Source organism: Canis lupus, chromosome 16, assembly GCF_003254725.2.
Source record: "Canis lupus dingo isolate Sandy chromosome 16, ASM325472v2, whole genome shotgun sequence".
NCBI classification, from domain to species: Eukaryota; Metazoa; Chordata; class Mammalia; order Carnivora; family Canidae; genus Canis; species Canis lupus.
Window position 1 is genome coordinate 10,315,154 of NC_064258.1, and position 22,218 is coordinate 10,337,371.

Genomic DNA, 22,218 nt, shown 5'->3' on the forward strand with positions numbered 1-22,218 from the left:
AGGAATAAATCCCACTCAGTTGTAGTGAATTATTCTTTTAATGTACAATTGGATTTGATTTGCTAATATATTTTTTAGTATTTTGTTTATTTGAGAGAGAGAATGAGCAAGAGTAAGCGAGAGCAGAAGCCTCCCTGCTGAGCAGGGAGTGTGACATGGCTCTGGATCCTGGGGCTCTGGGATTATGACCCAAGCCAAAGGCAGATGCTTAACTGACCGAGTCACCCAGGCACCCCATCAATTTGCTAATACTTCACTGAGAATTTTTGCATCCATGTTCATTAGAGATATTGGCCTGTAGTTCTCTTTTTTAGTGGAGTCTTTGTCTGGTTTTGGAATTAGGATAATGCTGGCCACATAGAATGAGTTTGGAAGTTTTCCTTACATTTCTATTTTTTTGGAATGGTTTGAAGAGAATAGGTATTAACTCTTTAAATGTTTAGTAGAATCCTCCTGTGAAGCCATCTGGTCCTGGACTTTTTTTGGGAGATGTTTGATTACTGATTCAGTTTCTTTGCTGGTTATCAGTCTGTTCAAGTTTTCTATTTGCTCCTGTTTCAGTTTTGGTAATTTATATGTTTCTAGGAATTTATCCATTTTTTTCCAGGTTGTCTAATTTGTTAGCAGATGGTTTTCATAATATTTTCTTGTTATTGTTTGTACTTCTGTGGTGTTGGTTGTTATTTCTCCTTTCTCATTTGTGATTTTATTTATTTAGGTCCTTTCTCTTTTCTTATTGATTAGTCTGGCTAGGGAGTTTACAAATTTTACTAATTTTTTCAAAGAAGCAGCTCTTGATTTCATTGATCTGTTCTACTTTTGTTTGTTTCTATATCATTTACTTATGCTCAAAACTTTATTATTTCCCTTCTGCTGGTTGGTTGTTCTTTTTCTAGATCCTTTAGGTGTAAAGTTAGGTTGTTTATCTGAGTTTTTTCTTGCTTCTTGAGGTAGGCCTGTATTGCTATGCACTTCCCTCTTAGGACATCTTTTGTTGCATCCCAAAGTTTTTGGGCCATGATGTTCCTGTTTTTGTTTGCTTCCATGTATTTTTTTTTTTAATTTCTTCTTTAACTTCCCAGTTGATGCATTCATTCTTTAGTAGGATGTTCTTTAACCTCCATATATTTGTGGTCTTTACAGATTTTTTTCTGTGATTGACTTCAAGTTTGATAGAAAATCAAAACTTGAAGTTGTGGTCAGAAAATATGCATGGTATGATCTCAATCTTTTTGTACTTGTTGAGACCTGATTTGTGACCTAGTATGTGATCTATTCTGGAGAATGTCCTAAGTGCACTTTGAAAGTATGTGTATTTTGCTGCTTTAGGACGGAATGCTCTCAACATATCTGTTAAGTCCATCTGGTCCAATATGTCATTCAAAGCCCTTGTTTCCTTGTTGATTGCTTAGATGATCTGTCCATTGATGTAGGTTGATTGTCTGCTTAGATGATCTGTTCAATAATGCATGTGTAGATCTACTATCATTGTATTATTATCAAAGAGTTCCTTTCTGTTATTGTTTTATACAACGAACAAATAATTTATATTTTTAAAAGATTTTATTTATTTATTCATCAGACACACATACATACACACATACAGAGGCAGAGACATAGGCAGAGAGAGAAGCAGGTTCCCTGCAGGGAGCCCAATGTGGGACTTGATCCCAGGACTTCGGGATCATGACCTGAGCCAAAGGCAGATGCTCAACTAGTAGTAAGCCACCCAGGCACCCCAGGAACAAATAATTTAAAGCATCACTCTGATCTCTGTCTTGTTATGTACATGGTGTTCTCCCTGTATGTTATCTGTGTCCAAATTTCCCCTTGTTATAAGGTACCAGTCTTATTGCATCAGGGGTCACCCTTTTCCATTATGACCTCATCTTAACGAATTACATATGCAATGACCATATTTCCAAATAAGGTCACATTCTGAGGTGCTAGGGGCTAGGACTCTAAGTTTTGAATTTGGTGAGGTGGGAACACAATGTATCCCAAAATAGATGGGAAGCTTGTGAGGGGTGAGAGTGGAGGGAGAGGTGACATGCAGAAGCTCATATCAGATTGTCACTATTTCCTGAACTTCCCATTTTCTGTCAACCCTTTCTCCTCATCTCTGTGTAACTAAGGTAGAGTTCCCCTCCTCTAACCTTTGGAAATATTTTTCCCCCTGTGAAGTGGTAAAACCCTTTCCCAATACCTGTCTTTTAAGTGTGGTTTCAACAATATGAATTCTTCTTCACACCAGCCTCCCCCCAAATATTTTGAAGACATTTGATAACAGGGAACAGGGCTTAAGTTTCTGTTAATGCACTATGATACTCTTTTTTCCTCCCGTTTCCCAGTGCTAAATGTAGAGTAAGAACTTCAAAGTCTTTCAATTGAATTGAATTCAGATGATTTTTCCCCTCCCTCTGTCATTAGCAACAAAATGGAGATTTGTGTGGTTCAATAAATCATCACATTTTATTATTTGTTGTAAGCAAAATATTTTCCAGAGAACAGCATTACATTAGAATCAGTAGATACAGAGAGTAGAGATCAAATTTTCTTCAAGTGCTGATTTCTCAGAAATGTGTGTTTTCAAGTCACTGAAGATCATCTGTAAGCAATTGGTCTTGGAAAAACATAATTTTGAAAAACTCTCTTACCCTATGAGAGTGACTTAATATGAATGAAAAAGTACATTGCTCTAGTTGAATTGAAAATTGGTACATCTCTATTACAGAATTCTAATAATCTTCATACTCAAAAATTAAAAATTTACATGCAGTAAAATTACCAATGTTCGGGCAGCCCCCGTGGCGCAGCAGTTTAGCGCCACCTGCAGCCTAGGGCGTGATCCTGGAGACCCTGGATTGAGTCCCACGTCGGGCTCCCTGCATGGAGCCTGCTTCTCCCTCTGTCTGTGTCTCTGCCTCTCTCTCTCTCTCTGTGTCTCTATGAATGAATAAATAAATAATCTTTAAAAAAAATTACCAATGTTCTTTTGAGAACTTGCTACTTCTTGAAATTCACATAGTTATTTTAATAATACTTTCAAAGTCCTAAGTATAATATCTTTTTTTAAAAAGATTTATTTATTTATTCATGAGAGACACAGAGAGCGAGCGAGCTGTGGAGATATAGGTAGAGGGAGAAGCAGGCTCTTCACAGGGAGCCCGATGTGGGACTTGATCCCAGGACTCCAGGATCACGCCCTGGGCCAAAGGCAGTGACCCAACTGCTGAGCCACCCAGGCATCCCCTAAGTATAATATTTTATGAAGCCTCCTTTTTATTTTTATTTTATTTTTATTTTAAAGATTTTATTTTTATGTACCCAGCATGGGGATTGAACTCACAACCCTGAGATTAAAAGTCACATGCTCCACCAAGTGAGCCAGCCAGGCGCCCCTAATGCCTCCTTTTAAAATTCCTTCCTTTAAAATAGTTATCTTTGGGGGCACCTAGGGTGCCTCAGTCAGTTAAATGTCTGACTCTTGATGTCAGCTCAGGTCTTGACCTTAGAGTCGTGAGTTCAAGCCCTGTATTGGGCTCCTACACTGACCATGGAACCTACTTAAAAAAATAGTCATCTTTGGATTATTTTATGATTCAGAGTTTTATTTGTGTATGTTGATTGTCTCAAGCTACTTCATTTAATAGTGGTTGTATGATGAGTAAGGCAAGAGTGATAGGCAGTGTAAGTATGGATCACCAGTTATGTTTATGCTCAGGCCCTTGAAAGCATGCAGAGAGAGCCAGCCATTAACCATCCCTTAGAGTGGGTAAAAGCTAAATGAACACACATGGGATGGAAACAAACACAACCAAGTCATTATGTCCTTGCTGACCACTGTGATTGTTGAATTAGCTCTATTTTAAGACTTTTCTAGTGCTTAGCTCTTTCTCATTATACAAGGTACAGGAAATCATGTCCTTGTTAATAATGCAAGTGTGGATCTTATCTTGGCTGTGTCTGTGTTACGGTCAGTGGTCCAAATCATCAAGGTCACTGCTAGCACAGGCATGCACTACTTCACCACCCTCTTTGTTGCCCAGTTTACTGCTTAAAGTAAGGAACTCAGACTACCAATGGCAGTGCTCACATTCAAGAGTTATTTATCTTCACACATTGCCTCTGAAGTCTTTTCTAAAGCCTAATATTTTTCTATCTGGAACCCAGAAGGCCTTGATCCAAGCTTATAGTTTCCAAATAATTATTTCAACAGATTTAAACATATTTTTTCTTCACATACCTAAGCCAAAGTCATTTATGTGGCACAAAACTTAAGCATGTTAACATCATCACTTTATCTAAAGAGAGTAAAACTTTTTACATTTCTACATCTGGAGGAACCACCCAACCCAAGGTTCTGGCATGCATGGGAGGGAAAAATCAATTCAGGAGCATTCTGAAGTCAGTATTCATCAGTATTCATCATGAAATGGGTACTCAGGATGATCACACCACCTGTCAAAACAAATTCCCAAAAGGGAAAAAGTTCACTTGCAAACATTGCACAGCTGTATGCGTTACTAGCCTCCTTTGACAATTTCACTGGCCCTTCCCTTTCTCCCCTAGTCCTCCCTCTCTGTTTTTCACCCAGTCTCCTCTGTTTTCCCGCAAGCCAACATGTTTTACTGAAGCTCTGGACAGTAGTGTGTGTGTACTTGAGTAAGTGTGTGTGTGTGATGGAAGGCTGGCTGCCTCCACATCAACATTTTGCTCAGAACAAAAGCACAGGAAGTGAGAAATGACTGCCCATGGTTTTTTGTGCCCCTTCTCAATTCCTTCCTTCCCTCTGCTGTTTTGACACAAGCTGCCTTCCATGTCAATGATCCACATATGTGTTTCTCTTCAAAATTCTATTACCCATCAGTATCACTTTCTTTCCAGAGTTTTTACCTGTCCTTCTCACTGGACCTCTTGAGAATTGAAAGTTTGAAATCTAGAAACGTGAATTTAAGTTTCCATGATAATGATGATGATCATGAACCTATCAAATAACAGTGATGGAATAGTCAATAAAAAAGGACTAGTGTGTGTTGTGCCTTCCATGGATCATGTTTAAAATTCAGTTCTCTGCAAGTACTATGAGCTTTAATTAAAATAGAAAACATGGGATCCCTGGGTGGCGCAGCGGTTTGGCGCCTGCCTTTGGCCCAGGGCGCGATCCTGGAGACCCGGGATCGAATCCCACATCAGGCTCCCGGTGCATGGAGCCTGCTTCTCCCTCTGCCTGTGTCTCTGCCTCTCTCTCTCTCTCTCTGTGACTATCATAAATAAATAAAAACTTAAAAAAAAAAAAAGAAAACAAATTAAGGTTCTTCAATGTTAGAGATCAACTGGATGAAAAACAGAGAAGAATCATAGCCTAACATCCCTAAGTGGTACATTTTTTTTTTTTAATCAATGAGGCCTAATGTTTGTTTCTCCTTGCTGATTTATCTAGTTATTTCTTATGCGTTATATCCCCATTTGTTGCGGGAATTAGGTATTAAATATGTCAAATGTCAAACTAAATAATTTCACCAATTAACCATAAAAAAATCAGTACATTGGTAGCTTGATTGTCTCTTACTATCTCTTTTTAATTTAATGATATTTATTCAATTGAAATAATTTATCTTCAAGAGCTATTAATTAACCATTAAGTGTTGGTGTGTTTGTGTTTGTGTTTACCTTTCTGTTTCCAAAGCTTAGTGGTACCTTTTGATGTTGAATAATGTTTTACTCTAGAAAATTAACATTAGGCGGCTGTTGTATTAATTCAGAAATTGATTCAGAAATTTGGTATTAGCATTGTCAGTGTGCTTTCTGACTCATGAGAAATAGTGGGACCAATAAGGTAAGTGTTCAAGCTGTATGAATTAACCTAATGAGCATTTTCCAAATGCTCACTTAAAGAGGAGATTACAAACAGATTACTGTCCAGGTGATTTCAAAAACTGGATATACTAATGAATAAAGAGAAAGAAAAGTGTATACACCAATATATGTATGTATGTATCTATCTATATATATCTATGAGAACCATATATGTATGAACTAGTCTTTTGTTATTTTAAAGGCTCTATACTATTTAGAGAATAAAGGGCTAATTCAGTTGATTAGCTGAATTTAGCAACATTTTGAAGGAGTGTAAGGAATTTTGCTTGTGGGAAGTCAGCTAATAGGTGGAATTAGAAGCTCCACATCTTACAGGCAGGCATTTGCCTAAAACCCTAGGTTCTTCACTTCTAATGTGGCACTCTTTCTACTTTACTCCCATGTCTCTTTCATTTTGTTGATAACTTTGCTCTAAATTGTGCATCACTTTGATTTTTAGGAAAAAATAAATAGGTTCGAGTATTCGTGTTGCTGTTATATTAAGATATATACACTATGACTTAATACTCATCAAGGTATTTAGCCTGCCATGCCTTAACCTAAGTCAAGGGATGTCATGAATACCAGAAATCTTTTTTTTTAAATACCAGAAATCTTTTCAATAAAACTGTGGCATGTAGGAAATTCCTAGAGTAAAAGTAATTTACCCAGACCTGTTTAATATTCAAAACACGCTGCCCACTGGCTTTACCCTTGTGATTTCTATGGGCCTATCCAGTACCACTGGGTAGTATTTGATGAATGGTCCCCTGAACTCACATGAGCATCTCCACAAAGCGAACATTTTTATTCAAGGCCTCAATGTCCTTCATTTCTTCTTCAGTGAGAGAAAAGTCAAAGATCTGAAATAACAGAAATAAGACATTTTTGAAGGTAGGAAATGGGTCAAGCTTGGGATCAGGGAATGAGGCCAGTAGTAAGATCCTCTCAAAAATTTATGAGCATCTTTTTTTTCTTATGAACATGTTTAAAATAATTATTCACCATGACCAAGTGGGGATTTATTCTTAGGCTACAAGAGTAATTCAATATTCACAAGTCAATCGATGTGATACACCACATTAATAAAAGAAAGGATAAGAACCTTATGAACTTCTCAATAGATGCAGAAAAAGCATTTGACAAAGTACAGCATCCATTCTGGATAAAAACCATCAACAAAGTAGGGATTGAGAGAACATACGTCAATATCATAAAGGCCATAAACAAAAACCCACAGCTAATATCATCCTCAAAGGGGAAAAACTGAGAGCTTTCCTTCTATAGTCAGGAACAAAACGTATGACCACTCTCACTTTTGTTATTTAACATAGTAGTGGAAGTTTTAGCTTCAGCAATCAGTCAATAAAAAGAAATAGAAGGCATCCAAACTGGCAAGACAGATGTTAAACTTTCACTGTTTGCAGACATTATACTCTGTAGAAAAACCAAAAGACTCCACTAAAAAATTGTTAGAATTGATACATGAAAAAGTGGGAGGAGGAGCAGAGGAAGAGAGACAAGCAAACTCTGCATTGGGTGAGGAGCCCAATGCAGGGCTCAGTCTCAGAACCCTGAGGTCACAACCTGTGCTAAAACCAAGAATTAGACACTTAACCGATTGAGCCATCCAGGTGCCCCAGAAATTTGTTACATTTCTATACACCAATAATGAAGCAGTATTAAGAGAAATAAAGGAACCAATCCCATTTACAATTGCACCAAAAACTGTCAGATACCTAGGAATAAACCTAACCAAAGTGAGGGACAATCTATATTCTGAGAACCAGAGAACACTTAGGAAAGAAATCAAAGATGACAGAAAGAAATGGGAAAACATTCCATGCTCATAGATTGGAAGAAAAATATTGTCAAAATGTTTAATCCACCCAAAGCAATCTATACATTCAATGTAATCCCTATCAGCAAAAGATTTTCCACAGAGCTAGAACAAATAATCCTTAAATTTGTATGGAACTACAAAAGACCCCAAATTAAAAGAAAGACCCTGAGTAACCAAAGCAATCTTGAAAAAGCAAAGTAGAGCTGGGGGCATCAGAATTCCAGACTTCAAGCTATATTACAAAGCTGTACTCATCAAGACAATATGGTACTGGCACAAAAACAAGCACATAGATCAATGGAACAGAAGAGAAAACCAAGAAATAAACCCAAAACTATATGGTCAATTATTCTTCAACAAAGCAGGAAAGAATATCCAATGGAAAAAATTTGTCTCTTCAGCAAATGGTATTTTGTTGGACTACTTTCTTACACCATACATAAAAATAAATTCAAAATGGGGGAAAGACCTGGGGCACCTGGGTAGCTCAGTGGTTAAGCATCCACCTTTGGCTCAGGTTGTGATCCTGGGGTCCTGAGATCAAGTCCTGCATCAGGCTCCCTGTAGGAAGCCTGCTTCTCCCTCTGCCTATGTCTCTGCCTCTCTCTATGTCTCTCTCATGAATAAATAAATAAAATCTTTCTTAAAAAATGGATGAAAGACCTAAGTGTGAGACAGGAAACCATCAAAACCATAGAACACAGGCAGTAACCTTTCTGATATTGGCCATAGCAACTTCTTACTAGACACATTGCCAGAGGCAAGGGAAACAAAAGCAAAAGATGAACTATTACGACTTTATCAAGATAAAAAGCTTCTGCACATCAAAGGAAACAATCATTAAAACTAAAAGGCAGCCTATGCAATGGGAGAAGGTATTTTCAAATGACGTGTCTGATAAAAGGTTAGTATCTAAAATATATAAAGAACTTGTAAGACCTGATACCTAAAAAAAAAAAAAAAAAAAAAAAAAATCCAGTTAAAAAATGGGCAGAAGACGTGAGTAGACATTTTTCCAAAGAAGACATACAGATGGCCAACAGACACATGAAAATATGCTCAACATCACTTATCATCAGGGAAATACAAATCAAAACCATGATGAGATACTACTTCATACCTGTCAGAATGGCTAAAATTAACGACACAGGAAACAACAGGTGTAGGTGAAAATGTGGAGAAGAAGGAACCTTGTTACATTGTTGGTGGGAATGCAAACTGGTGCAGCCACTCAACACAGCCACTGGAAGGCAGTATGGAGGTTCCTCACAAAGTTAAAAATAGAATTACCCTATGATCCAGCATTGCTGGATATTTACCCAAAGGATAAAAACATACTGACTTGAAGGGATACGTGCACTTTGATATTTACTGCAGCATTATCAACAATAGCCAAATTATGGAAAGTGCCCAAATGCTCATAAGTGACGAATGGAAAAAGATGTGGTATCTATATATTGGAATATTACTCAACCATAAAAAGAATAAAATCTCTCCATTTGCAATAACGTGGATAGAGCTAGAGTGCATTATGCTAAGTGAAACAAGTCAGAGAAATACATATACCATACGATTTTACTCATATGTGGAATTTAAGAAACAAAATGAACAAGGGCATGGAAAAGAAAAAGAGGGAGACAGTGAACCATAAGAGACTCTTAACCAGGGCAGCCTGGGTGGCTCAGTGGTTTAGTGCTGCCTTCAGCCCAGGGCATGATCCTGGAGACACGGGATCGAGTCCCACGTTGGGCTCCCTGTATGGAGGCTGCTTCTTCCTCTACCTGTCTCTGCCTCTCTCTCTCTCTGTGTCTCTCATGAATAAAATATAAATAAAATCTTAAAAAAAAAAAAGAGAGACTCTTAACCATAGAGAACAAACTGAGGGTTGCTGGAGGGGAGGTGGGTGGAAGATGGGCTAAATGGGTGGTGGGCATTAAGGAGGGCATCTGTTGTAATGAAACTGGGTGTTATATGAATCGCTAAATTCTACTCTTGAAACCAAAATTACACTATGTGTTAACTAACTGGAATGTAAATAAAATTGATACAAAAATAATTGTTAATATCTTTGTTTCAGTTCTGTCAGGTACTTCCTTTTAGTCCTTCATATATGTTGAAGCTCTGTTATTAGTGACATACACATAAAAGATTACATCAAAAATTTATGTCGAAAATTTACATAAAAAATTTATGAATATCTGCAAATGTGAAAGAAGTTGGGCTGGTGCTGGGGGGCCACATCCCCATGCAGAGCTGGGGATGGTCTTTGTCTTTGAGACACTTCTGCTGGGGCAATTTTGCAGGACATTCCAAATACTCTGCAATAACATATATTCAGGACATCTAAAATTTCAAGAGTGAGGAATTTTTTATTGTTTCTGGATGAGATGCTGAACTTCTGATTCTGGACTATGGCTTTTGTGCACTTGTTTTTAAAAATATTCCCTAGTCTCCAAATTTGCTTATGTATTTTTAACTTTTAATTTGCTTTATCTTCTTTTTTTTTAAGATTTTATTTATTTATTCATGATAGACATAGAAAGAGAGAGAGGGGCAGAGACACAAGCGGAAGGAGAAGCAGGCTCCATGCTGGGAGCCCGACACGGGACTCGATCCCAGGGCTCCAGGATCACGCCCTGGGCCAAAGGCAGGCACTAAACCACTGAGCCACCCAGGGATCCCCCTTGCTTTATCTTCTTAATCATTTTCCCTATCATTTTTAATAGGTCTTCTACTTTTTAAATCTATTACATTTTCATTGATTTATTTTTTCGTAGCTTGTAAATTTTATACTCTTGTTCTTTATTAACATTTTAATATTTTATTTTAGCTTATTTACGTTTTTAATATTTGCTTTGTTAATAATTCTCTCCTCTTTATTGTCTTATTTTGTTATCCCTTCATTTTTATTTTAGTAATTTATATTGATAAATTTTAATTATATACATAAATATATGCTTTTTTAATGAGAAATTACTACATAAGTATATTGGCATGCATGGAATAATAAATGAAAGGTCCTCTTGTTACCCACCAACCCTAGTCCTATTCTTCCTAAAAATTCCTTCCAAACATTCAACATACAAGTAATATGCAATAATTTATTCCGCAACTTTTTTTCATGCATATAATATGTCTTGGTGACCTTTTCTGTCAAAATGGATAGACTGATTTAAGTTTAATCACTGGGATCCCTGGGTGGCGCAGCGGTTTGGCGCCTGCCTTTGGCCCGGGGCTCGATCCTGGAGACCCGGGATCGAATCCCACATCGGGCTCCCGGTGCATGGAGCCTGCTTCTCCCTCTGCCTGTGTCTCTGCCTCTCTCTCTCTCTGTAACTATCATAAATAAATAAAAATAAAAAAAAATAAATTTAATCACTGCATCCTAACACAATTTACCTAATCATTCCCCCATGGATTGCTTCCAAGTGCTCTTTTCAGGGAATAATTTTCTTTGATTATTATCCAAATATTGAGTTTATGAGATTATAAAGGGAATCAAAAGTTTGCATTACATAGAAACAGTCATGAATGAACTAATCACTTATAAAATAAATCCTTACTCAAACCTTCTTTCTCAGTGTTGGTGAGTCATTTTCTGATTTCCATGAATATATAATGTAGAATGAAGTTGAAAATCTTGCCAAAGATGCAAGATTTCATGAAGTCAATGAAAGTGATCTTGGTTTAGGGACGCCTGGGTGGCTCAGCGGTTGAGCATCTGTCTTTGGCTGAGGGTGTGATCCGAGGGTCCACTATTGAGTCCCGCATCGGGCTCCCTGTGAAGAACCTGCTTCTCCCTCTGCCTATGTCTCTGCCTCTCTCTGTCTCTCATGAATAAATATAGAAAATCTTAAAAAAAAAAAATCTTGGTTTGCTTTAATTACAGGTAAAATATTTTCAAATAGGAATCTGATGCAGTTAAAATCTACTTTAGTAGATGTATCAGAAGAGTGTGATTTGAAAAAAAAATCAAAGGATTTACAATATTCAGATGAAGCCCTGTGAAATTTTACCAGAATTATTCTTTTTATGATCACTTAGCAAAAACCTTTGTGAAATAGAGAATATCACATTGTTATTATGTAATTTCATCTAGCATATTTTTAAGAATGAATACTGATTCATTCAGGTTCTTCTAAGATTTAGGACACATATACAATTGTAACCTAAATTTTGTTGAAACTAAAATAAAATGATTTCATGATTTTCAATTTTAATTTTTTTTAAGTAGGCTCTACACCCAGCATAGAGCCCAATGTGGGGCTTAAAATCCTCACCCTGAGATCAAGACCTGAGCTGAGATCAAGAGTTGGACACTCAAGTTACAAGCCAATCAGGCACCCTTTAGTTTTAATTTTAAGGTAAACTTCCAAATTCTTCCTCTCTCCATTCTTTCTATGCAATGTTTTTCTTTATTTTATATGAATTTTCTTAAAAAAAAAAAGATTTTATTTACTTATTCATGAGAGACACAGAGAGAGGCAGAGACGTAGGTAGAGGGAGAAGCAGACTCCATGCAGGGAGCCTGATGTGGGACTCGATCCCAGTACTCCAGGATCATGCCCTGAGCCAAAAGCAGAGACGCTCAACTGCTGAGCCACCCAGGCATCCCACCACTCTCAGTTTCTGAACAGTAAAATTTTGAATCCATGAAAACATTTGTTGCAGGTGCATTAAACTTGTTTGCTTTAATTTTTGATGAACTAACACATTAGCCATCTAGATAGCTTATTTTTTTAAGATGACTGAAAACAGTGTCATCTACTTTTAGCAAGAAGGATTTGGTTAAGTGTTAAAATACTGTCAGTAGTGGCATAACTGTTTATCATTCTTTCCTCTTTTTGCTAATAACAGTATCCCCTTTTTCCTTTTATGAATTTCTCCTCCACCACCTAGTACGGCTATTTGTCATGAATTCATTTCCAGCACAGGAATAGAGGTGTAGCCCAGGGGGCCAATCAAATTATCTTATTCACTGGATATAGTCATTAATATGGGAGTGGTGCATGACCCAGAAAAGGACAATCAGGGGTTGATAGAGATCCTCACAGAAGCCTTTACCTGTGATCATCTTCACTGAGTACAAGTAATAGATTAGCCTGGAGCTGTCAGGGACTGTTGGTGCCATCATGTAGAGACAGAGAAGGTTGGGAGGGGTGTGGGGAGTGTGGAGGGAGGAAAAGAGCTCAGTCCTTTTATAAATCATTTGAATACCTGTTCCTGGACATGTCTGATTTATCCATGGACTTTCCAGTTATGTGACCCAATAAATCATGTCTCTCTCTTTCTTTGGTAAGTTTGAGTTGCTTTCTGTCATACAGTAGCAAAAAAGCTCTGAAGATAAATTGTCTAATATCATGAATATCTTCCCAGTACGTAAGCAGTACTTACGTTTTCACTCTATTATTTAAAAAAAGGGTATATAATATTTCATTGTATAAATATAATTTGTTTTATAAGATTCTACTGAAGATTGTTTTCAGTTTTTTAAAGTGCTAAATCATGCTGTAGTAAACATCCATATATGTGTGGTTAAATATAGGACCAAGATTGTTTGGTCAAATAGATATGTGGGTTGGAAAGGTGCCATCCTGCTCCTTCAAATCTTATATAAATTAATGTTTCTAACAGGAGTATATGAAGGTGCCTGTTTTCCTACATATTCAATATTCTGATTATTTTCCTAACTGAGGGGATAAATCTGGTCTTATTTTTATCAACTTACTTTTTGAGATTATTAAACTTATTAAACTACTTATTTTATTTAGTAAAAACTTATTAAACTACTGAGATTATTAAATTTATAAACTACTTATTGAAACAAAAACCACTTAGCTTTTGAGATTATTAACTGATGAGTCACTAATTAATTTTGCATGATATTTTTCTATGGCTTTATTTACCTAGCAGTTTAGTCTTGAGTAGTAGTAAACTAATCATGCCTTTGTCTAGCGGCCTCTTCTCACCTGTAAGTTATGAGGCTGATTCCAAATTATTTATAGAGGAGATAAAGGCGATTAGCATTCATGAAGTCTAATGATCCTCTTCAATAATGTCCAAATTTGTCCCCAGCAAATAAAAAAAGAAGATGGAAAGTTTCCTATTATGAACTTCAAATTTTATACCTTCTATTTCTGCCATGCTGGTGAAGTGAGTAGGTAAGTGCCAAGAGTTAATAGGTTAAGGAAACGGAAGAAAATAAGGGAGCTAGGTAAAGTACAAGTAGTAAAGCAATCCCCAAAGTGCTGGGAACTGTCTCAAATTCACCTAAAGTTAAATTCAGATATAAAGAATGTGGGTTGGAGAGCAGGTGTACAATAAAATATGAAGGCATTACAAGTTTCTTATTAATCTGAACAGAAGATTCTCCAAAAAATGAACAAACAAAACAAAACAACTCTACTTTCTACATTTCCAGAAGCAGTTCTCTTACTTGAAAGTTTTCCTTGATCCTTTCAGGGTTAAAGCTTTTAGGAATAACAACTACTCCTCTCTGGATGTTGAAACGCAAAAACGATTTGAGCTGCTGTCTTCTTGTACTTTTTCCCCAGTGCATTAAGAAGTTCATCCTTTAGCAAAGGTGGGGAAGATATATTCACCCTTAAAAAAAAAATCAAAACCTGCATCATATTTAGCTCAAGTAATGAGAACAGATGGTTAGTCAATCACCTCCCTCCTCTGGCTCCCTATCCCCCTGGCCACCTACCACTTCAGGTCACCTGTAACCAATTTCTCAGAGAGCAGAGCACTCAGTGAAGAGTTGCTTTTAACATGAAAAGATCAAGAGAGGCAAATTTATAGAGCTGCCTCTTTCGGAGGGTAAATGGTATTTCTTTGAAGGGTCTTACAGAGAGAACTGGGTTGGAAGTAGGCATATGGGGAAGGCAGGAAGACCAAAGTGGAAGAAATAGAGGCACATCTATTAGAGTCATCTTCACGTAGAAAAATTTCTACTTAAGTCTATGGAACACATCACAGCAGAAGTGCTATATTGGAATACAGAAATCAAAAAATTCTAAAATTTCAGGATATGGTCATGGAGACTGTCAGATAATACCTAAACATTTGTGGGGGTATATCCCATGTTTCAGGCATTGTTAGGTAATTTCATACATACAGTGTAATAAATTCTTATACCACCTTTGTGAGGAAGGTTTTATTAGCTCCAATTTGTGTATATAGAGAATGACTCAAAGACTTTGTTACTTTCTTAAAATCACAGAGCCATATAATCTTGCCAACCAAGTAATTCACATCAGTTTCATACTCTACACCAAAGGAAACACTGCTGAAGAGATATACAGCATTGCTTACGAGGTTGGATTCCTAGAAGTCCCCAAAGGGCTGTATGCAATAATGACAATGTCATGTTGTTGGCAAAATTTCAAGAGTTTTGGCTGGGTGAAATACGGATGGCACTCAACCTACATGGTTGCATTAGAGAGCAGAGCACAAAATTAAAGCCTTGGAGGAATGCAGTTTTACACAGTTTTAAAAAATTTCTTCAATAAAACCCATTTAAAAGTATTATGGATAATGAGGCAAATGCTAAATATTATTCCTAACAAGGAAGTTGGCATTGTTTATTGGTGAGATTAATTAAAACATGGTTAGTGAGGTCACCATCTGTAGAATAATCCTAAAATCAGTGGGGAGCAAATTCAGTTTTGTCAAGTTAGCATAGTTTAAAACTTTGAAGGAACAGACCTAACTAGTCACCATTCTAGCAAATACATTTTTTTTTCCAAATACAATTTTCTGTAACAAAAAAGCAGTCTCAAGGTTCAGATTACAGCCTGGTAAGTAGAAGTGACATGTTGCAAAAGCCCTCTCTCTGTAGCTATCAGGCATCTAAGAATATTTTCACAAGGGGTAGAGCATGTATAAAATGAAATTTAAAGATGAATTTTGTCATCTTGGCCAAGAGTTCTTTACACTATCCAGTGCAGGCCTGCATTCGTCTTCAGTATCTTACTGGCAAGATTCCTGCATTAAAAAGTGCTTGTGTCATAAAGTTCTTCTCAACATGTCTTCTTAACCACTATGGTAATATTTGACCTATGCTTTTCTTTCCTTTTTGGATTAAAATCAACCAACGCTGAATTAAAATAATTGAAGTATATACTTATCTTGATTGTCTGGAAGAGTATTTGGTGAGTTTTATTTCTAGAAGGCACAAGGAGATGCTACTGATTAAGTGGCAAAGGTAAACTGGGCCTCTTTGTAGAGGGTCTTCCTTCTTCTTTCTGTTCTCTAATTTGATACACTTTTTTTTTTTTCTGACATAATCTTGTTCCTTTATCCTAAGAAACACTTGTGGGCTTTCCACCCCTTGGAACATTTCTTAAATAATTCTAGAAAGTAACACAGACTAAAAAAAGGCAGGAATCACACTCTTTAGTGTTTCCTTCCTTTATCTCTCTGACTTCCAACATCGCTCTCTACTTTTTCATTTCCAATCTTGTCTATTATTGGTAGACCAGTCTCTCCAAGACATGTGTTTTATCACATCACTCCACTGCTTAGAAACTAAGTATGAATTCCTTAATTTAATGCCCTGCCTGCTCATTCCAAATACAAAATTTAAGGACTCCTTTCTAATCAGACTGGTGTGCTGTTGCATGTCTCTGGCCTTATTAAATATGTAGAAGTATGTAGGTGTACATCCATATGTATATGTGTATGTGTGTGTTCATAAAGACATTGAACGTTTTATAATCTACTCTTTGAAAAAGGACTTCATATGGCTTATGGCAACATGTGTGCATAATAAGGCTATCACAATTAGAAATAGAACAAATAGATATGTGCATATCGAATCTATGACTGAACAATCTGTGAACTGAAATCTGGGAGATTCTGGGAGATTAGAGAGAGTTGCATTGGGCAACATACTAGAAACATCTGCTCATGGGATCCCTGGGTGGCGCAGTGGTTTGGCGCCTGCCTTTGGCCCAGGGTGTGATCCTGGAGACCCGGGATTGAATCCCACGTCGGGCTTCTGGTGCATGGAGGCTGCTTCTCCCTCTGCCTGTGTCTCTGCCTCTCTCTCTCTCTCTGTGACTATCATAAATAAATAAAAATTAAAAAAAAAGAAACATCTGCTCAATGAGAACTTTTGAGTTAACCTAAGAACTCAAATAACAGCATAACAATATAATATAAATCTTTGCATAGAGAGTTGTTAGGTAAAAATCCTAGGGCATATCACTAAAGAGACACCCAGTGGGATCCCTGGGTGGCGCAGCGGTTTAGCGCCTGCCTTTGGCCCAAGGCGCGATCCTAGAGACCTGGGATCGAATCCCACATCGGGCTCCTGGTGCATGGAGCCTGCTTCTCCCTCTGCCTGTGTCTCTGCCTCTCTCTCTCTCTCTGTCTCTGTGTGACTATCATAAATAAATAAAAATAAAAAAAAATAAAAAAATAAAGAGACACCCAGTGAGGGAAATTCTGGGGGTGGGAGTAGATAAGTTAATAAGATCCAAGTGCATACGAACTCACAGAGAACCATATTTCTTCTTTTCAGAGCATTTATCTAAGTTTCTAATTACCAATAACTTATGTGATTGATTCATATCTGCTCCCCACTAGGCGGCTAGTGCCCTAAGAGGAAGGGCTGTATCTGTCGTTGGTCTCTTATGCATGCCTAAAGCATAGCAAAGTGCCTGGCATAAGGCAGGTGCTCAGTGACTGTTGAATGAAAACAGTAACAATACAGAGAGGAGCAAGCCAGCATCTTAGGAAGGAGCTTCATCAGGGCTGCAGCTTGGTGGGGTCATTTCAGGCCAGTGGATGATCCTTGTTTGGTATGCTGGCACTGGATGCTCAGTTTCAGGTAGAGGGTAGTGATAGTTTCTGTTGTCACTTGATGTCATCATTGCCCTGAACTAGCTCATTTCCAAGGTGAAGCATATCTAAGCACACTTGCTTCCATCTTTCTTAGGGGCTGGTTATAGCCCTTTGTGGATGGGCTAGTGGAGATTCAGTCTTTACTTTTTCTTGTTTATTCTGTAAAATTGAGGTCACTTGTCAGTGTCTTGACATGTCTGGGGCTTTTACAACACTATTTGATAGTGCAGAACTTCAGATATCAAGAATCTCACAAGGTGAAGTTAAGCTGGCTCTTACGACAGATGAGTTCTTTGACTTGACTTTTTTTTTTTTTGACTTGACTTTCTTAAAGATGGTGGTGCCAGAAAGTGGACTATTAATTTGCATTACTATTTTCCCCTTTATAGCTTACTTTCTGTAAATTGGAACTGCTGATAATGAATGATGGTTATGACCTGTTCCTCCTACCCTTCTCTCTTAGACCCTGTGAAGGAAGACAGTAACCTCATTCTGTGTCTTTCTTAGAAGTGTGTTGAATTTTCATTTAAGTTACTCAAAAATATATATATAGATTCGAAGTCAGGACACCTGTGATTTAGGCATAGTGAATAGGGTTAGGAAAAACTGAAGAATTTGGAGATCTTGCCTTTCTCCCCACCTCTCTCCCTTCATTTGTTACTAGAGTTAGGTATGTGAGATTAAATGGCCTGAGGTAGAGCCACAGTCTCCTTTGAATTAGGCTGGGAAAACACTGCATGACAAATGACCCAGTAGGAAGGCTTTCAGAGAGATTAAGTGAGGGATGGAGCCTGGAGACACCTTTGTGTAGACAGGCATCAGAGGTAGTACTAAGGAATGCTCAGGCTCTGAGAATGAGTACACAGTGAGATAATATTCTTTGTGCCTTGTTCATAAAGTCTTTGAAGAAATATAAACATTTTGCAAATTATGCTTTTGATTTATTCTAATGGGAAAATTAGTTTTTAAGTATGTGAATTATGAATTACACAAGGTCTTCAGGTATGTATCCCTTATATATAAGTTGTGACCACCCTGTATAATGCCCACAATATGTCATCATGTTCCTGGGCTGAAAGCTGTTTGAACTAAACGTGTGTTTCTGGAGTGTAGGTGGTCATACCCCAGGCATAGGGTAATGGCAGGTGGCCAGTAGACCTGCACTTTGATCTGTACCATCTCAAGAGTATTGATATACTCTGCTTTCCATATCATGAAGCAAACGAAGAAGCCTGGGATATGATCTTCCCACATGTCTTGTTTCCTTTGCAGGGTACATTTGTGAAGCTGTTCATGATTCTTGTGCCAACATATCAGGGTATTTCTTCCTTGGCATGACAAGACACACTGTCAAATTCTTACTCCATTTTTCCTTCTGAGGTCAAAAAGCATCATCTTTCTTTGTACATTTGTAAGAAAAAGTGTGTCATTTTGGCCTTTTATAACAAAATATTGTCCTTGGGGGTGCAGGAGGGAGATGAGCTGGTGAGAGTTAGGGTAGGAATAAAGGGAGAGATTGAGATCAATTAGGAAGTCAAGGGTTGTTGCTCTCTGCTCCTTAGAGCATATGGTATAGTGTTGGCTTAGGTGTCAATTAGGAAGTGATCCTTCTAAATATAGCAACACTTCTATTTTAGCTGTGGGCTATTGTCATGATAGGTAATAATTCATTCTTTCTGTTATGAACTCAAACAAGACTGTTTTGAGTTACTAAATATGATGAATCAAGCAAACAAGTCAACCATAACTCCAATACATGAATCTTTACCCTAAGGGCATTTTTAAATGTAGCCTCTTAGTGTTTTATGAAGTAGAGTGAAGAGAGTATCATTATCCCCACTTAACAATATTTTGTTGTGATTATAAAAATAACATATGCTCCTTACAGAAAGTTTGGAAAATATAGAAAAGCATAAAGAAGAAAACAGAATTCACTTGTAAAATTCACAGGCAGAGTTAACCAGTTAGTATTTTGATATATTTCTTTCCAATATTTTTCCTATGCATGTTTTTATTTTTATTTTATCTTTATTTATTTATATATTTTTTAAAGATTTATTTATTTATTCAGAGAGAGAGAGAGAGAGACAGGAACACAGTCAGAGGGAGAAGCAGGCTCCATGCGGGAAGCCCGACATGGGACTCGATCCTGGGTCTCCAGGATCACACCCCGGGGCTGCAGGTAGTGCTAAACCGCAGTGCCACCGGGGCTGTCCCCTATGCATGTTTTTTTTTTTTAATAAATTAATTTTTTATTGGTGTTCAATTTACCAACATACAGAATAACACCCAGTGCTCATCCCATCAAGTGCCCCCCTCAGTGCCCGTCACCCAGTCACCCCCACCTCCTGCCCTCCTCCCCTTCCACCACCCCTAGTTCGTTTCCTCGAGTTAGGAGTCTTTTTCTTCTCCCTTCCCTTATATTCCCTTTCACTATTATTTATATTCCCCAAATGAATGAGAACATACATTGTTTGTCCTTCTCCGATTGACTTACTTCACTCAGCATAATACCCTCCAGTTCTATCCACTTTGAAGCAAATGGTGGTATTTGTCGTTCCTAATGGCTGAGGAATATTCCATTGTATACATAAACCACATCTTCTTTATCCATTCATCTTTCAATGGACACCGAGGCTCCTTCCACAGTTTGGCTATTGTGGCCATTGCTGCTAGAAACATAGGGGTGCAGGTGTCCCAGCGTTTCATTGCATCTGAATCTTTGGGGTAAATCCCCAACAGTCCTATGCATGTTTTTAACTAATGTATTCACATCAATACTCTATTATATTTTGTATCCTGGTTTTTCCCTTTAATATTATGGCCACTGCTCTTTTGCTCAAAAATGATTCAAAAACCTCTTTTATTAAGATTTTATATTATATGAGATTTATAATTTATTTAAATATCCTCCTAATTTTTCATATTTGTGTTGTTTCCTTTTTTTTCCCTCTTGGCCTTTATAAACAGTGCTGTGACAAACACACTTGAAAGCTTTCAGATTTTTTTCACAAGGATAAATTCTTTTCTTTTTTTAAAGATTATTTATTTAATTTATTCAGGAGAGACACACAGAGAGAGGCAGAGACACAGGAAGACAGAGAAGCAGACCCCCCACAGGGATCCCACCATCCCCAGGGATCATGTCCTGAGCCTAATGCAGAGGCTCAACTGCTGAGCTACCCAGGCATTCCCACAGGGATAAATTCTTAGGAATATAAGACTGTGAACATTTTTTAAGGCTCTTGACACTTATTGCCAAATTGCTTCCCAGTGAGGCTGAACAAATTTGCACTTGCTAGCAATTCATCACTTGCTTATATGGAACGTTATGTTAAAAAAACAAAGCAAAAGCCTTGCTGTTTTGACGCAATATAAAATAATACTTTAAATTTCTGTAATTATCAGTGCAGTTGAACATTTTTCATATGTTTACTAGTCTCACAATTTGTCTTGAATTTCTGTTCATAGTTCTTTTACTCACTTTTCTGTTGAGCTTTAGTGTTTTATCTTTGATTTTTTCATTAATTTTTATTAGGCTCTTAATTCATAAGGATATGATCCCCTTTTCTATTATATTCAAAAATATAATTTTCCATTTTACTTGCTCTTTGTTTCTAATTTATTTATTTATTTATTTATTTATTTATTTATTTATTTATTTATTTATTTATTTGAGAGGGAGCAAGGAAGAGCAGGGGGGAGGTAGAAGCAGACCCCCTGTTGAGCAGAGCCCAGTCCCCCACCCCCTACCCGATCTGGGCTCTATCTCAGGATCCTGGGATCATGATCTGAGCCAAAGGCAGATGCTTATATAACTGAGCCACCCAGGCACCCCTGTTTCTAATATTTTTAGAGTTTAATGTTTTTATACTATATAAATATGTCCATTTCTTTTATAATTTTCCCATGGCTTCATTTTCTATCTATAGCTCTAGAAAACTAAAATTGTTTTGTAGCACTCACAAATGATTTCCTCTTTCTCCTTTAACTTCTGATCAAAGAGATACTAGGAGTAGGACATGAGGCAAAGATCTGTATTGGCTTCTACATAACTAACCATTTCCTCCACACTATTTACTGAAAAATTCACCTCTTTGCCACTCGTTTGTGTTATTGTCTCTATATTAAGTTTTTATCATACTTGGGCCTGTTTCTAAGATATTTCTTATTTTCTATTAATTTAAACTCTGTATATCTTAATGTCTGGCAGATCTAGTTCCTCCTCATGATTTTTCTTCAAAAAATTCTTTGGATTATTTTTGCCTGGATTTGAACTTGCAAATCTTTTTTTAAGAGACATAAATTGAGAGAAGTCAAAAGACTTGCTCTCATGGTCCTATGATGAGATATGTGTTAATGACCACAAGATTTCCAAATCCTACTCCAGCATTCTCCTGTTAAGTAAATATTGGAATCTCCCTCTACTCCTCACATTCCCCTCTCCCCTCCCACCTCCTGTCAAACTGTACCTGGTTGCTGACTGGCTTATGTTTGAGTCCTGGTTTGTTCAAGATGAGCTCCAGCTGCCTGCGGTTAAAATTGGAAACTCCAAGGGATTTCACCAAGCCAGCATCTTTGCAAGCTTCCAAACCCTGTTGAGTAAAGGCCAAAGGGTTAAGACAAAAGCCTCAAAACAAATGAGAATGTTTACGGGGGTGACA

At 37.4% G+C, this 22,218-nt stretch overlaps 1 protein-coding gene across 1 annotated transcript in view; it reads right to left on the reverse strand.

The window, feature by feature from the left end:
* Positions 1–2,444: 2,444 nt before the first annotated feature.
* The window catches only part of AKR1D1 (aldo-keto reductase family 1 member D1), a 51,517-nt gene continuing 31,743 nt past the window's right edge, over positions 2,445–22,218 (reverse strand). The window contains 6 exon segments of the mRNA XM_035699583.2: positions 2,445–4,461; positions 6,640–6,722; positions 14,139–14,216; positions 14,218–14,305; positions 15,020–15,129; positions 22,027–22,149. Of these exon segments, the coding sequence (XP_035555476.2) occupies positions 4,419–4,461; positions 6,640–6,722; positions 14,139–14,216; positions 14,218–14,305; positions 15,020–15,129; positions 22,027–22,149 (525 nt within the window). The 3' untranslated portion in view covers positions 2,445–4,418.